The 17,550-nt window shown below is 44.8% G+C and overlaps 1 protein-coding gene across 2 annotated transcripts in view; it reads right to left on the bottom strand.

Moving 5' to 3' along the window:
- Window positions 1-17,550, bottom strand: part of SEMA5B (semaphorin 5B) — an 834,612-nt gene that overhangs the window by 215,201 nt on the left and 601,861 nt on the right. For both annotated transcript variants that reach the window (XM_085647318.1, XM_085647319.1), the window contains one exon: window positions 9,351-9,449. In XM_085647318.1, the coding sequence (XP_085503444.1) occupies window positions 9,351-9,449 (99 nt within the window). The remainder of the gene's footprint in view (window positions 1-9,350; window positions 9,450-17,550) is intronic.

Here is a 17,550-nt window from a genome sequence, read left to right as displayed (position 1 = left end):
GACAGCGTGAACTGTCTGGTAGGCTGAACCTTAAAGGAAAGCACCAAAAACTGGAAAAATGGAGCAAAGTGCATTCTAATTGCAAAACTCACATTTTCAGTGAAGAGTATGGAAAGACATTTCAAGAAAACAACACTTTGTTCAACTCTCTGCCATTCGGTTTGTTTAGTGCACATGTACAGTTTTGTTCAATTAGTACGGTCCATCAGCTGTGACTGATTGATGCTTGTTGTGAATTGTTCATGAGGGCACAGCACACCTATTTCGTTTCACAAGTAACCCGATCACCTCCCAACTTGCACCAGACAGTGGCTTATTTCTTCAAAATTTCACAGCAGACGGATAATAATTGACGTGGAAATCCATATTCATTCCATGAGCTTTGCAATTACACTCAATGGCCGCGTGGTTTAAATGAAAACACATTTACTACAAAATACTTTAGAACATTTTTACAATTGCTGTTTTGTGTTCCTTCAGAGAACAAGCACGCTCGCTCCAGCGGAGTCCATTAATGTACATACCCCCAACAGACGAAAGAACCCTCTTTTGAGTAAACTGGATCACGTGAACAGTACATTTTATTGCAGGGTTTTAATAATTTGTGACCTACAATTTACCTTCGATTTTTCACCTTGCAAACCCTCTCCATCTCGTTTAATTAAAGAAAAGCTTGAGAACTTGCCTTCTCAGGACCACATTCTGAGCAAACGGCTGTATTGCCTCCAGTAGGGGGCACTATTGAGAACTCCGTAACCAACTCTCGGATGCGTACAACGTTGGCTATGTTAAGGAGCGGGAAAGAGACAACTGAACTTTATTTTTCTCTCATCTCTTCATCCACACATTCTTTTGAAAATGCATGTTTGCACAGATGTTCGTCCTCAAATGTAAAAGTGTAGTCCAAAGATGTTCACTGGTCAATAACTGCCCCTGGCCATGATTTGCTATCCCGCTAGCACCTTCTCTCGACTACAACCCTGTCTGATCACACTCTGACCGTTTGGATCAACGACCATTAGGCCCCCAAACCCTGTACATTATCTTAGTTGCTATCAATTGATTTGCAGATTTCACAGCTGGGAAAAAACTGATGCACTCTAGAGGCAATTTTTGCCCTGTGCTATTTTATTTATTTATTTACGAACGGTGCCTTTCCATGCCTTAGCTCCCTCTCCCCACCCTGCCGACAGACATTTTCCCACCTGCATCGGCAACGATATTTATTTACACGGTGTAGAGCAGGAGGAAAAATGGCGATCAGCAGGAAAGACACGAACAAAGGCTGCACCCACTATCAATCTACACAACCAACTTGACAAGTGCCTCCTACACAAGGCAGGTAAGTTAGGCATGTCCGTCTCACTCACATAAGCTGTCAACTTCCTCCAGCTCCTTCATTTGTCTACAAGTTAGGGGCCATCAAGCCTTTGCCCGACTCATATTGACAACTGCATTTTCCATAGCAGCCTAAAACTTACTCGAACCATGGTAGGGTGGGCAGTTGTTGAATATCCTCACACAGCACAGCTGACAAACATCTTTCCTACAGCAGTAGAACATTTGTCTTGTCCCAGTCTTCCTGTAAAAGAGAAATCTGTGACCGTATGGTGTAAAGGGTGCACTGCCCTTTAAATGGGTGCACAGGGCGCAGACCGGGCCAGTGCACCCTATTAAAGTGCTGCCCCCACAGCAGCTGCTAACGTTTGACTGCTCAGGGGGCAGTGCATTAGTGAATGGTGTATCAGCTGTTTGAAGCACTTGCTCTGCCTTTCAGAGCGCTGGCTGCCACACTATTGCCTTACAAAGGAAGTCAGAGATCCCCCCTGCTGGCGGGTGCAGTGAGTGACTGAGCCGCCAGTAGTGGGATGCCCGAGGGGTCACTGCAACCACTTTTACCCACTTTCAGTGACCCCCCACATGGGGTGCACGGTCTGTTTGCCACCTCATATGTGGCTCACAATCAGTGCACCATTTGACAGGTTCTTGCGCCTTTGAAATAGGACAAGAGTGCAATGGCAAAGTGTTCCATTATTTGCATATGGTGATACCCCCCTTTAAATTAGGTATTACCTCCTTAACCTCTTCAATGCCTATGACGAGCTGGTCTCGTCATGGGCCGCGGTTGCGCTGTGCCCATGACCCCGCCCGCTAATTCAACGGCCGGCAAAGGGCGGGGAAAGGGGCGGGCACTGAAGGGGTTAAGATGGTGCATGCTCACATATAGTGCCAGTAAGATCTGTATTACAGAAGTTGCTGCAAAAGGGTCTGTGGTCCCTTCTGGGATATCAAAGTGCCCTGGGGTGCAGAAAGCGGGCACACAAGCCTACTGTGACCCCGGGCACTCTGTGTAATATCGCCCCTAGAGTCTTACTCCTACTTTAATTTTACTCCAAGTTTCCTTTGGAATGTAATCTTAAAACATGCCTCACCATTCCCAATGTTTATTTACAGATTCAAGGCAAACATGTTCTCGATACTCTTTAGGAAAAATGATTCATGGCAGGTATCTCATGAATCGTTTGATTAGTCACTGGTAATCGCAATACTCCGGTTTTGCCTTCCTCAATCCGGTCCTTACTAATAATACGAGGTGTTGGCACTTCCCTGATACGCACCCCACTGTCCATTTAAAAACAAAAAACCTGCCCAAGATCCTCTTAGAGGGAGACTCCACTCCCTCCAGGGCTACCACTCAGCCACCCACCATCCACCAACTTCTAAGTAGAGTACCCTAGTTCCAAATGCGGCCATAAATTCATTCATGGTATGTTTTGGGGATGCAAAGATTGCGTTAAGGAATCCGAGTAAGCAAGTTACCTCCTAATCCACTTCCTTTTCTCAATCTTTACTAATATGAGGATGTACCCGTGAAAACATATGCTGTCAAGGGTAAACAGCCACCAGGACAATGAGGACAGAGCACACAGAAGCTTTAAATGAAATAAACTACAAAAAATAAAGATGACCATTGAGGCCTTTGTAGCAATGCAGGAGAGAGCACATAGCAACCACATTTAACACCTCCAAAACCCACTTCCAGCCAAGAAGCAGATCCACCTGTTGGAAAAAATCCTGAGACAATGGGCACAGGTAACCAGAGAACCCAAGCGTATCCAATCTACGTGCCCCTAGAAACAAGCCCTTGAAGCAAAGGCTTTGCAGCGGGCATTTTATAAAGGTTGAAAAAATGAACACTGTTAAGCAGAATAAATCAAGGGTGAATCCCATACTGCAGATGAACAATTGAGGATGGGGACAAAAAGAAAAACGTTAGCACCCTAATTGCCAAGAATAAATCTCCACCACATCACCTCAATGTTCACGAAAAGCCCAAATGTCAGCCCATTGGACCCAAAGGTTGGAAGAAGACAGACCTAGAGAAAGTACTTCCTTTAGAAGCTGTATGATTAGGGTAGGGTAACAATCAATCAAACAAACAATTGCATTGTCTGATCTCCTTACTCTCACACAAAGAACTGAAAGAAGACCAATGATGAATATAAGCATTCAAATAGGCAAGATGCTGGGAGACTTGATGCTCCAGGGACGAAGCATGAGAGAAACCTAAATGCCAGAGCCCCGAATCTTTAAACCTTCAGACCAAAAGTTGATGCTTCCAGGGGTGTGGGGAAAAGGGAGAGAATCTACTCCTTATGCACCCAGCTATTTGAATATTGTTGGGGACAGGGGCAACAAGGTATTAACTTTTTTGAGGTAAGGAGGTTGAGCAATGGAGCATCAAAGCGCTTGCATACAGCTTCAGAGGCTTGCCAGAAGAGACAAAAAAGTTGAGACAAATGAAAGATTCAAATCAAGGAGTCTGCCAATCAGATGACTACTTCCCTGATATGTACCATTTCGACGATAGTAGACGATCTTCTCCCCAGGAGCAAATCTGCAATGCTACTACCACGAGAGATCTCAACCTTGTCCCTTTCTGAAGACTGATGCACTGTGTAGTTGGTGTGGACTTCACCGACTACCACCGGAGAGAAAGAACAAAGGTCCAGAGGACAAGGTGAATGGCAGCTAATTTTTGTGGTTTGAAATCTAGTTAAATCTTTCTTCAACCACCACCCCAGAGAGTTCAGAGGCTCTCCAGTGTTGTTCCCCAGCCAAATCCCAAGACTTCTTTTGGGAGAATAACAAGGGTCATGAGAAGGACCATGGGGACTCCCCTTACTTAACATGCTCCTGTGAGACATCCACCATTGCAGCTCTCTGTGAAACGCCATTGTAAGGTAGATAGACCGAGGTATCCAGTATGAGAGTTGAAGGCTTCCAATGCAAAGACATGCCGGGGGAGTTCCCCAAGGTGAAATCTTTTCCATGGTAGTACAATCACTACAGCTGAAAAGACAGAACATCACAAAGAGACTTTAACAATTGTAACTTCAGAAAGAGAATGATATTATGATTGAGATACCCACTGTGTTTCCGTGGACACAGGACTATTCTCAAGCTGGCACTCTGTGCAAGAAGGAGGACTCATAGGTGAGAGCCGAATTTGACAGCTCGAGCCTCTGGGAGGAATACACTCCTCATTTCAATACAGAATCTAGCCCTGGAGAATTTTAGATCCTGAAAGGGAAGTAGTTGATACTTCGAGAGGTTAATAAGAAACCCATGTCGACATAACAGACTGCACACCTGGGAAGGTGCAATCTGTACCCCCATTGCGGAACCTGCATGCACCATTTAATCATCTAGATATGGATTGAAGCAATCTCATCATCAGGGGTGGTTTCTCCATTACGGCTCTAGGGGTTGTGGCCCAATTAAATTCCTACACATTGCTGCACAAATATTAAATAGATGTATTTATTTAGAGATACAATCGTATCTCTATACAAATCGATGTATTTAAATCTGAGCTGACTGTCCCAGGCTGCGTGCCCTGCCTCGCTCTGAAGCAGGAGATGGAAGCCAGGCAGAAAAAACAACTTTCTGAACTGTGGTGCACGACGCAGGGCTTACTGTTCTAAAGGTCCACTTTGCCATTGTAGTCTATGGTAGTATCCACTATAGGCCAGGAACGCTTTCTGCCTCATAGTTTCGGGTGTCGGAGTCTCCAGCTGTTCGTCATTCACTCCTACCTTTCCCATTCGTCACACGTATGTCTGGATGCAAGCACGTGTGACTTGATGCCTTGTTCTCGGTAATAGTAAGTGTTATAATGGTAATCTTGTGTTATGTATATTGTGCTGAGACCCATTGTCACGCTGACCCCCCACCCCCCCTGCTGTGACACCCCAGGCCTATGTGTGCAGGTCACTGGACCCTTTAGAAGTAGAACTGCTGTATTTGTACCCCCGCGAAATCGATCCAAAAGACGGGCAGGGTTTTTGTTGCCTTGCGAAGTTGATCCACATATCCGAGTCAAGCGGGAAGGGATAAATATTTGCTTATAGCAAAGACAGTTATCTCCTGTATGCCGATAAACCTGTCCCTATCTTCATGCCCTAAATATTAATGCCAAAAACATGGATTCTTTAGAAACAATGAATGTTAAAATCGTTAATGCATTGGCAGCAATTTAGTTCCTCTCTTATTTCACGTGTTTTACTTAATCTTGCATTACCCAGTGTTAGCTATTTTATCATGTTGTGTTTCTGTTTTTTTTCCTCGCATCTTATTACCATTTCATAGTGCATACTTTGAGCCGTGCCAGGTGTTTATGAGGGGCTTTGATTGAGAGCTCTGAAGCTAAGGCTGAAGCCACAGCAAAGTGCATGTCAGAGGTTTGGCATCTCTACAAAGCACACAGAACAATGGTCATGTATTCCAGTTGCAATTGAAATTCTGTGGAAATATGTGTGAAGGGTGTTGACAGATGTCAAAATATTTACAAGGCAAAACGCAAAAGGAAATAAATTGCTTAAATTTGAGTGAGTGCAGTGTATGTTTGGAAGTGGTGAAGTGAGGAAGATGAGAGGAAGTGCATTCAGGAAAGAGTGAAAAGAGAATACTGGAGAGGAAAGACAGGCGGTTGAAGATGTGCAGATGAACGAGATATGCAGAGAAAAAGGGCATACATATCTAACAAAGTGCACATAACTGAACTCCAAAACTCCTTTCATAGGCCTCAATAGTATTTAACTCACAGACTCACAATTTCAGAATTGAAATATTTTCAATGTTAATTATTTATAACAAATCATTGTTATTACTCATTTATCAATCACAGCTAACAACCATTGACAAAGCCAATCATACAGACAGGTTTTATGTGTATATCAGTTGTTGTGGTATACACCTGGATGCAATAACATCTGTGAATAACAGACATTTGTTTTACATGTTCACTTTTAGAGAGCCCCCACCTTTTTCATCCCACTGAAAGACCTGTCTGCTAATATTTCTATGCAACTGATAGCAGCTGTGAGTGCTTTTCAAAGCCTGGTTAGAGCATTTTCTTTCAAAGTCTGGGCGTGTCAATAAGAGTTTATTCTCGTGTAAAATATATGAGCTGCAACAACCATTAGACAGTAGCAGAGATATATGATTAGCAGTACAGTGAATATCAAAGGATAGTACAGTTCTACCATTTTACAATAAGCATGAATAAATACATGAATATAAAATGCATGATAAAATTGTACGTACTCCTACGATGCCTATCTAGATGTACTTAAGTGTACCTAGCATGTGAGTAGGTGTGAAACCAAGAATCCCTCTAGGATTTAGTCGAACCCCATTACCTGGAGTGTGAGAATGTAGGAACCCTTCTTGGACTCGAGTTGGACACCTCTCGAGGGATGTTCAGCCTTGCTTTATCACTAAACTAATTTGCTTTAAAATGCATCAACTCCCAATCTTTTTTCAATTTGTTCTCGCCAGGAGGACCCACCCTTGACCCCACGTTTGTCAATTGAGATGGATCGTACCGCTTGCTACATAAAAGTCAGACCCAACTTTTAAACCCACCACTTTCAAATGTCACCAGCTGCCACTGCTCTTCATAGTGGAGAATACCCAACAGAGGAGCGAAGACCTTGGTAAAGTACGTGGAGATGATTTCAGGCTGAAAGGCAGGACCTGTTATTGCAAATGAAGGTCCCCCACAGCAAATTGCAGATATTGATAATAAGCAAGTTAAAAGGGTACATGCAGATAAATGTCTAAGTCCAAAAAAGACACAAAGGGGCATATTTACAAGGGGATATTGCCACCAGAAAGTCACTTTGTGTTACGTTCTAGTGCCAATATCCTCTTCTCCTTATTTACAAAGCAGCCTTAAGTCACTTAAAATGGATTAACGCTGCCTTGTAAATAAGGCACCTTTTCACGCTTCATTTAGCGTGAAATGGCTGCTGCAGTGGGCGTTCTGCCGCAGCACCCATTGCTTTTTAACGCTGCCCCATATTTACAAGGCTGGGGCAGCGCCAAAAACGAAGACAAGGAAATACCTGGTTTTAGACTGGTGATGCGAGGAGAAATTATTAGTTTCTCCTTGTTTTTTGCTCTTTTCATGTGTGCTCCATTCTGCAGCACACAAAGAAAGAGCAAATCGGCTTTCAAGATTGTTTATGAGCAGGAAGGTGTCCCTTGCTGCACATAAACAATCGCCCCTGCAGTGGAGGCACCCTTGCAACATGGTGCAAGAGTGCCTGCGCTGGCACTAGGCAGCATTAGGAGCGCATCCATGGGTTTTAAAAATGTCGTAGTGCGGCGTTACCAATTTTAGCTTTGCACCGCACTCTGACATTATTTGTAAATACGCCCAAAATTTTCTTGAAAAACTAGAGGTATGATGTGCTGTAAACGGTCCATCTTAAAAGGAACGGTACTAGGAAGAGTGCCTTCATTTCCAGAAATTTCTGCGAGCTGTTTTGAACTGCTAATCTTTTGCTGCCAGTTGGTGGATTGGAAACTTGAAGTAGAAAGAGATTCTGAGAATGATCAGGTGCTGAGGGAAAGGAAAATGGACATGCTTTCTCTGGTCTCCCGCCCCCCTGTAATTTTTCAGACCAAGTCTTCCATTAACTCCTTTACTTTTTCTCTACATGGAGAGCGACAGCAAGCAGCTGAACTAGGTGGCTTCTCTCTGTGCTTACTATGTTTCTCTATGGTAGCAAACACTTAAGGACAAACAAATTAATTGTTTTTAAGAATATGTAGCGGAAGTGTGCCATATCTTCTCCTGACCAATCACAAAAGGTCCAATTAAAATGCCATCCCATCTTGTGTTATACATTAAGCTATGAATACAGCAATAAAGTTAAAGACCTATCCAAAGATGGTGCCTGAGACATTATCATGTGTTCCTCTTCTTAAGGAACATCTAATAAGCAACACCTCAGGCAGCAGGTGAGACCAAGGCACTGACCGAGTGGGGTACAAACCATTGAAATGTAGGTGCGTGCATGTTGAGAAAAGGAGAAATTCTATCAGGCCACTTGAATGCTGCTGGAGAAGCCATAACATATTCCTGCGATGTGTCCTTGCGGAAAAGTGTATGGTACTCAGAAGGTTGTCAGCATCAAATCCTTTTGCGGTCTGTATCATACCAAGACAAGAACCTGACCAAATCAGTGAGTTTAGAAAGTTCTGCTCACCAACAAAGACAGGGCAAACTGTGCTAGAAAAAACTTATTTCTGCCACATATATTGAATAAAAGGGAGATATACTAGTGAACATAAGAAGGGGTATACGTTAAAATGTGACACATTCCTTTCTTTCTGTTTTGATGTGGGTGATAGCTCCTCGACCATGCAGGGTCCACCAATGTCTTAGTCCAAATCTAAAAATCAACACCATCCACCCCCTCCCCTCCCACCCCCCAAGTCTTTGCATTGGCTGCTAGTGGTAAAATGTATGAACTAAGTGACTGTGCCATACACTGTGGTTTTCCACAATAGTGCCCCTTAACATCCGCAGCATTTTATCTTGATGACTATTGCCTGCTCTTCAACTTAATATTCCTAGGACAAAGATGAAACACATAGGTGGTTGTGCATTCTCAGTACTGACAGCAGAACTATGGAATGTGCTCCCTTTTCATGTTAATGCTATAATTGATCACTTTTAGTTGATGAAAACCCAAAACAACTGACTTTTTCAACAACAAATTCACAGCTTGTTGATTGTGTTTGCTAACCTTGACTTTAGTCTTTTCAGAAACCATGCCTAGGCTCCTTTAGATTGAGGGAGATTAGTGACTATATGGAGGATTACGATGTGTTACTAACTCATGGCCATGAAAAATGGCATAACCACTCCAACCGGTATCTATGGCAACAAGTCACAATTCATCAACCCGAAAGTGCCAGTTGGAAGAGGCTACAAGCATAACAAAATCCATAAAACAGCCTTAGGATTCAGAGCTAGAAAGGAAACAACTTACCTGTCTACTGGAGCAGACTGGTGAAAAAGCATTGGTTCCACACGTAAACACCTTCTTTCCATTAACAATCAACACCCGCACATAATTCTGGCACTCCTCCTGCAGAGATAAACGACAAACAAACAGTCACCCTCAGCAACAAAGCTGTGGTTGAACTTCTCCACACTCACTTTGGCGACAGAGACAGAAATGACCATGAATGGCCTACACAAGCCAGAAGATCTTTTGTTGCAAATAGATATTACAGGAAATAAATGTAATAGACAGTTTGCACAATTGTTTATGACCATTGCCAGTATTCGATTGATAGGTATCACCGTAGAGACCAGATGTAATGGTTTACTAATGCTAGTTGTATAAATGTAGATCTTTCCTTGTACAAGGGCTTCAATGAATAGGATGTCACAAAATACAGTACATTAAAAAGAAAAAACAATAATAATTATTAAATAAAGGAAATAATAATGGAATGCTGGCTTTGTATTATAATCAGCAGCAAAGTGCATGCTTCTGGATTGTTTAAAGTGTTTAGAAAGCAGCAAGAATATGCCTGATAATCTTGAGGAGTGCTCCTATCCTCAAAGACTGTAGGATGTTGATTATGGTCAATGGAAGGGTGGGGGTCGACTTTTGATTAACACGGTTTTAATCCAAAGTTCTTAACAAACCGTAAGCAGTGGCTAACTGTAAGGAAATGCCTCTTTTTGCATAGTCACACCCAAAGATTTGGACTTATCCTATTTGTTTTTCGACTCTGAGAATGCACTGAAGCATGCTAACCAGACCTCAGTGCCAGTGTTCTAACCCCTTACTAAGTGTATGTTGAATAAGCTACCCTCCCTCCCCCATTGGCATAAGCTGACTTACTTATAAGTCCCTAGAATATGGTACCAAGGGTACCCAGGGAGTGTAAGACAGTGCCCCCTCTCTCCCCACCCAGAGCTGCAGCAGTGGTTGTGCCACCTTGAATGACACCAAGTACAAAATGTCTCCCAGCTTGCCACTGCAGCCTTGAAGAGCAGTTTTAGACTGAGCTGCTAGTTTGACTTTGTCATTTAAACCTGCGACAAGGCCCCTATTTCCTGATATATGCAAATCTCCCCTAAGGAAAGCCTATGGATCCCTGAGGCAGGGAGCTGTGTATTATTGAGTAGGGCATATAGTTTTTATGTGTCCTTACAGCAAAAATTCCAAATTGTTGTTTTTGCTGTGGAAATATTAGTATCCCTGTTGGTTGAACACTCACCCCGGCTAACTTCTGAATGAGATTACTAAAATGGGTACTTCAAGGTATCAAATTAATCATGGCATTGAACCCGATTTGATGCATAAGTAAAATTTCATGTCTCTGTTATGACAAAACAACTTTTAGAAAGTTGCTGCCAGGGGCCAAACATGGTCACTGGCCACCAGACAGCCTTCTGCCCTCCTGGGGAGTAGTGTGAATGACCCCGGGTGTGGTGATGACAATTAAGTGCTGATGCTGAGCACCGGAAACCACCACCTCAAATTAAGCACAGCACAAACCAGTTATGGTTCGTGTGTGTCCTTATATGCTATTTCTAGCATATAAGGACACACGTTATCTGTTTTTTAGGGTAATATGAGATTTGGGGATCATTTTAAGGTGAATGGTTTTATTCTGCCTAGAGAAAAGATGGTCATTTATATACTTTCAAGTACTTATTAAGTCTATTGACGAAACATATATTCGCTAAACTGGAAATATCCAAAAAGTTAGAGTGAATCAACTCTAATAAAGAAGAATTGGAACACCATTGGTTTTTGGACTATTAATTATGGACTAAAATTAGGATTATGTGCTCCAGGTCATTTATTTAGTTTATCCTACCTTATGGCTTTGGAGAAATGCTTTTATACATAAGTGCTTTATTTTGTGGGGAAAAACAAAATGATACAATTTAAACAGAAATTGTATGAAAATATTAGTTCATTTCAAGTTATACAACTATACTTTTTGCTGATTCAGTTGGTATTTTTGTGATACAATTCTTGGATTAATTGTTTACAGCATGTTGCAGCTTATCTCATTTGATCTAATTGCAAGGTTCACCAAGGAAAATAGTAGGGGTGATCTTTACGCCAGGGCCTTCTTTCTCTGGGGGTTGTGTTTTACTGTATGCTTTTCTTCTGCTTGACCAACAAGGCAGTGTGAATAGAAACAAAATGACAGTGAATGTTAGTGTGAGTTATAGTCACTTATTAAACATCAGTGGCCTCTTGGCGCTGAAGAGTACAGAAAACAGGGTACAGATAATGTGCAAGCTGATCTGTTTGTGCACAAGAGTAAGTTTTTAAGAACTTTCTGAAACGGACATCTCGAGTTTTACTTCGGATATAGGGGAAAACATGTGTAAGTGTCTGGGTGTACTTGAGCACTATTGTGCATTTTGTCTTCTTTTTAGGTTTTTCATGGATGATAAAAACAATATATTAGATGAAAGCTATTCCAAAAATGAACAGTGCAAAAGAGAACACTTTTTGAACTGTGTGAATTGTATACACTTTGTGACTGCCTCACTACTTGAGGGATTTGGCCTTGTCCTTAATACGTATTGTATTTAATCCACCAGGCCGCTGTTGATCTCTACATGTGCTAGATATGATGGTCTGGCCTACCAACATTTCTTATTCTACTCTGAACCTATGAAAAAAGCTTTGCACAACCATTTCGCGGAGCTATGTCACTTTCTTTTTAGCCTTCGTGTCTGGTGCTGGGCGCCATCTTGGGGGTAGTGTGGAGCGAGTGTGCCACTTGTGGGAGCGCTCTAGCGCTCTTTTGTAACACAGGTGAGCCCTACTTAAGGCGAGCTAGGTAGTAGCTCGACCTGGAGAGAGGGAGTAGCACGCACGCGCGCTATTCTGCTGAAATTTACACTATCAGCGCTGCTGTAACTTTTAAACAATTGCTTTTGCATTTTGCTTTTTAAATTGTATTTACCTTGTTTTTAGATTCTTCTTTGTGTGCCTTCTCACTTGCACTCTAAATTGGGCCCCCCACCGCGCTTTTCGCGGAGCTATGTCACTTTCTTTTTAGCCTTCGTGTCTGGTGCTGGGCGCCATCTTGGGGGTAGTGTGGAGCGAGTGTGCCACTTGTGGGAGCGCTCTAGCGCTCTTTTGTAACACAGGTGAGCCCTACTTAAGGCGAGCTAGGTAGTAGCTCGACCTGGAGAGAGGGAGTAGCACGCACGCGCGCTATTCTGCTGAAATTTACACTATCAGCGCTGCTGTAACTTTTAAACAATTGCTTTTGCATTTTGCTTTTTAAATTGTATTTACCTTGTTTTTAGATTCTTCTTTGTGTGCCTTCTCACTTGCACTCTAAATTGGGCCCCCCACCGCGCTTTTCGCGGAGCTATGTCACTTTCTTTTTAGCCTTCGTGTCTGGTGCTGGGCGCCATCTTGGGGGTAGTGTGGAGCGAGTGTGCCACTTGTGGGAGCGCTCTAGCGCTCTTTTGTAACACAGGTGAGCCCTACTTAAGGCGAGCTAGGTAGTAGCTCGACCTGGAGAGAGGGAGTAGCACGCACGCGCGCTATTCTGCTGAAATTTACACTATCAGCGCTGCTGTAACTTTTAAACAATTGCTTTTGCATTTTGCTTTTTAAATTGTATTTACCTTGTTTTTAGATTCTTCTTTGTGTGCCTTCTCACTTGCACTCTAAATTGGGCCCCCCACCGCGCTTTTCGCGGAGCTAGGTCACTTTCTTTTTAGCCTTCGTGTCTGGTGCTGGGCGCCATCTTGGGGGTAGTGTGGAGCGAGTGTGCCACTTGTGGGAGCGCTCTAGCGCTCTTTTGTAACACAGGTGAGCCCTACTTAAAGCTCGCCTCCTGCGCGCAGCGGTGACGCGCAGCGGGAGCGCCGGACTCTCGCCGGAGTCAAGCCAGAGTCCTGCCCGTCAGCGTCCCGGAAGCGGGCGGAGCGGCGGGTGGGACTCTACCATCAGGGATGATTTCCCCGGGGTCTCTTCTGCGCTATTCCTCTGGCGATCTTCGCTCATTCCGTCCTCTCGGCAATGGTTGTCGTACAGTATTCCCGGGCCGTTATCATGGGAAAACCCGCTGCCCGGCTTGTGGCTGGCGCCCGACCCGCTCGCTCTTCTCACGGCCGAGCACCAATGGCTCTAGTATGGGCTTCGGGTGTATGCTACTGAACACCAGGTCAGCCTGCAAACATGCGCAGGACATCTATGAGCTTCTGGATGTAGATAAACCACTATGTCTCATGCTCACTGAGACATGGTGGGGCGACTTCTCTAACCCTGATGTCGTCCTGGCAATCCCGCCCGAATATAACATCTTCAGAAAGGATAGAGCCATGGGTAGGGGAGGCGGAGTAGCGCTAGTGGTCCGGAAAGGAACTCCTTGCGAGATCCTGCCAGCTATTGACATTCGTGGCTCGGAAAGCCTAGCCTTTTCTATCACTCTGTCCCCCCACCAATCCTTTAAGGGATTGCTTGTTTATAGACCGCCTGGCTCCCCCGGCACCTTTTTTGAAGATCTGGATATGGTGCTGGTGGAGCTGGCCCTGAAAGCCGAACATTTCATCGTGGCTGGCGATTTCAACTTCCGGATGGATGATTCATCCGACCCGGCGGCCGCCAAACTTTCGGAGGCACTGACCCCGCTGGGGCTCATTCCCTATTTTCAGGAGCCTACGCATGAGAAGGGGCATACCCTCGATCAGGTCTTTTCGTCTGTGCCTCTCGAGGGTATTGAGATCACTCCTGTCTTATGGTCTGACCACTTCCTTGCAAAATTTGTGATCAAGGGCATAGTTAAATCTGCGGCTATTCCGGTACATCATCAGGGTCGTGTCTATAGGCCTCTCCATTGCGTTACCCTGGAGATGCTGGCCCAGGCAGCTGAGGCCCATCCCTGTCTTCTTTCAGGTGATCTAGACAGGGATCCGCAGACCTTGCATGATTGGCTACTGGATAGGCTCAATGATCTTGCCCCGGAAGTAACATCACGCTCGACACCAAAACGGGTCTCTGCGCCTTGGTTTACCGCTGCACTGTCGGCTACGCGGCAGCAGTGCAAGGTAGCCGAAAGAGCCTGGCGGGCACATTATGACACTGTTGCCAAGTTGGCATACAAAACGGTGGTTAAGGCTTACCACCGGGACATCCGTTTAGGAAAAAAAGCTTATTTAGCCAGGAGAATCGATGCGGCTTCAAACTCTTGCAAAGAGATTTTCTCTATTGTGAGAGAATTCACCTCCTCTTGGTCTAACGCCTCGGACCAAAAACCATCTGGTACCTGGGCCACGGACCTTGCAGATTTTTTTACGAGCAAGATCCTACGCATTCAGGAGTCATTCCTTGCACCAGTGTCTGCCGGCCAGGCTGAACTTGACATCACCATACTGCCACAGGCCGGGCCAGGGGCGACGTTGAGTGTGTTTCCCTCCATCTCTGCTCCGGACTCCCTGGCTCTTATGGGCAATTTAAAATCGGGTTCTCCTCTTGACCCATGCCCTGCTAAATTTTTGGCGAAAGTGGCGGAGGTGATCAACCCGTTGGCCAATCCGCTTTTAAATCTTTCACTGAGGCTTGGTGTCGTCCCGCAGTCCTGGAAGCAGGCGATGGTGATTCCATTGCTCAAAAAATCTGGTTTGGATCCGAAGGCCCCGGTTAATTATAGGCCCATCTCTTTGCTGCCGGCCCTTACGAAGATGCTGGAAAAGCACGTCCATGGCGTGCTTTCCAACTTTGTTGAATCTAATGGGATCCTGCACGCCACCCAATCGGGCTTTCGTCCCCATCACAGTACTGAGACTGCGCTCCTGGAGGTCTCGGAAACCATTAAAGGGGTTCTGGACTCCGGGGGCAAAGTCATGCTGGTGATGTTAGATCTGTCGGCGGCATTCGACACCGTTCCCCATGTTGGTCTTCTCGCTAGACTTTTCGAGATAGGCCTGCGGGGGACGGTGTTCGACTGGTTTTCTTCTTTTCTAGCCGGCCGCCGGCAGTCGATCTGGGCCCCGCCGGATTCCGCCGTGATGCCGCCTCTGGGAGTCGGGGTCCCTCAGGGCTCTATTTTAAGCCCGACCCTCTTTAACATCATTATGACCCCATTGGCGGCGTTGGTGGAGTCGCATGGTGCCCAGATCGTATCCTATGCGGACGACACCCAGCTCCTCTTCTCTTGTAAGAGAGGAGGCGACTTTGATGGGGAGAGCATTCGGGATTGCCTTGGGGCTGTTTTTCATTGGTTCCATCTAAACAGCCTTAAGTGCAATTCCGACAAGTCCGAAGTACTTTTCTTTGGGTGTGATACAGAACCAGACTGGCAGGCCTGGTGGCCACGGGATATGTTCCCTCCGTCCTGTTCCTCTCAGGTTGCTAAGAATCTGGGGGTGAAGATGGATAACAGGCTTACCTTGAAATCCCAGATCCTGGGGGTGTCGGGCATTTGCTTTGGCGTCCTCAGGATGCTGCGGAGGTTTCTTCCTCTGTTATCCATGGAACACAGGACGCTGACTGTCCAGGCTCTGATTGGGTCCAGGTTGGATTATTCCAACGCTCTCTACCTGGGCCTTCCAGAGTACTTGTTGCAGCGGCTTCAAGTGGTACAGAATGCCGCTGCAAGGGCAATCTTTGGCCTTAGCAGGCGATCCAGGGCCTCGGGCCTGCTGGCAACTTTACACTGGCTTCCTATTCGTAAGAGGATCGCTTTTAAGGCGCTGACCTTGGCCTATAAAGCTCTTCACAAGGAGGGAGCCAAGTACCTCCAAAAGAGACTGGTTTTTTACCATCCAACCAGGTCTCTGAGGTCGGAAGCCCTGCATTTTGCTGTCGTCCCCCGGGTCAAGAAAGCGCGCCTCGGAGGCCGCTCGTTTGGATTGCTGGCTTCTCAGCTGTGGAACTCTTTACCACTGGCCCTGCGGGGAGCCAGCAGCCTATTAGCTTTTAGGAAAGGCCTTAAAACCTGGTTGTTTTCTCAGTAGCTGGTTCTCCGTGAATCTTTGGCCCATTCTTCTGTTAGTTCTATTTGGTGTTATGTTTTTTATGTTGCAGTATTATCTCTTTCTCCATTAAAGTGCCGGGACACTCTTTTTGAGTAGCCGTGCGCTATAGAAATGAATAAATAACATAACATAACATAACATAACATTTTGTTGAGAGTAACATTTGGTGACTTCATTTGTTGAGTGACAGGCCATATATTGGATAATTTTGCTATATTTTCATACTATACAACTGTCTTGTTACTTCTGATTCTGCCTGATCATAGTGTTTTATGTTACTGACGGTTGCATAGAGCCTACCAATGTTCGGTTCTGTTATGCTGGGCTCCCTCTGTTGTGTGGTTTAAGTTGTGTTGTTTTGATGCCCTGCAATGTTATGTTACCTTCTGCTCTGTCCAGTTATATTATGTTCTATTGTGCCCCATTGTCTTACCAGGATCTTTATAGCTGCTCCTATCTTTTGTAGGTTTTGAACCACATTCTTAATCTGGGCACTGTTTGTCGTTTTTGGCTTCTCATTAATCAAACACACTTGATGTGAAAACAAAATATATTCTGTGCTTCATGGCTGGCTATCCTCTGTTGTCTGATTTGGTTTCCTGTTATCGTTATATCTTTACAACAGCATCGGTCTTGGAAATTCACCATTCTCTAACACATCATTGTGAGTTTATAAGGGGTGGCAGGGAGATACTTTGTGTTACTTAATTCATGATCAGTCACCTGTAATGAAGATCAGTCCATGATTGTGCTTTGTGTGCCTTTACTGCTTCCTTTTTGGCAGTACATGACTAAAACCGAAGATCATAGGGTGCTGCTACATTTTGACTTGAAAACAGTGAGGCCATCTACATCGCTGGAAGCTCTGGGTTTTAAAAGCAGCAAATGAACTATTTAAGCTTCCAACTTTTTCTGTCCGAACGTGGCGCGGGGAGTTCCCTTGGCCTCTTCAGCTGGAGGGAGTTCGAAACACATCATCAGGCATCTTTGTTTTATACCATCGTGTCCCAGTGTCTATAAAAGATCCTAGTATGCGGGATTCAGCGTTTTTGCCCCTTGAATGTCTCTCTGATCTGATTCCTTCCATATTTAGGTGGTCCAAAGCCTCTAACTTGGCTCACAAAAGGTCTCTTCTACTGTCTTCCCCTTTCTGATGTTTTTGATCAAGTGGCGCCTGCAGGGTTTTGCCCAAATTTCTCGGAATTTGT

The sequence above is a fragment of the Triturus cristatus genome, chromosome 3_2 (assembly GCF_964204655.1).
Source record: "Triturus cristatus chromosome 3_2, aTriCri1.1, whole genome shotgun sequence".
Classification (NCBI taxonomy): Eukaryota; Metazoa; Chordata; class Amphibia; order Caudata; family Salamandridae; genus Triturus; species Triturus cristatus.
The sequence above is the reverse complement of the archived record's forward strand: the minus strand, read 5'-3'. Positions and strand labels throughout refer to the sequence as shown.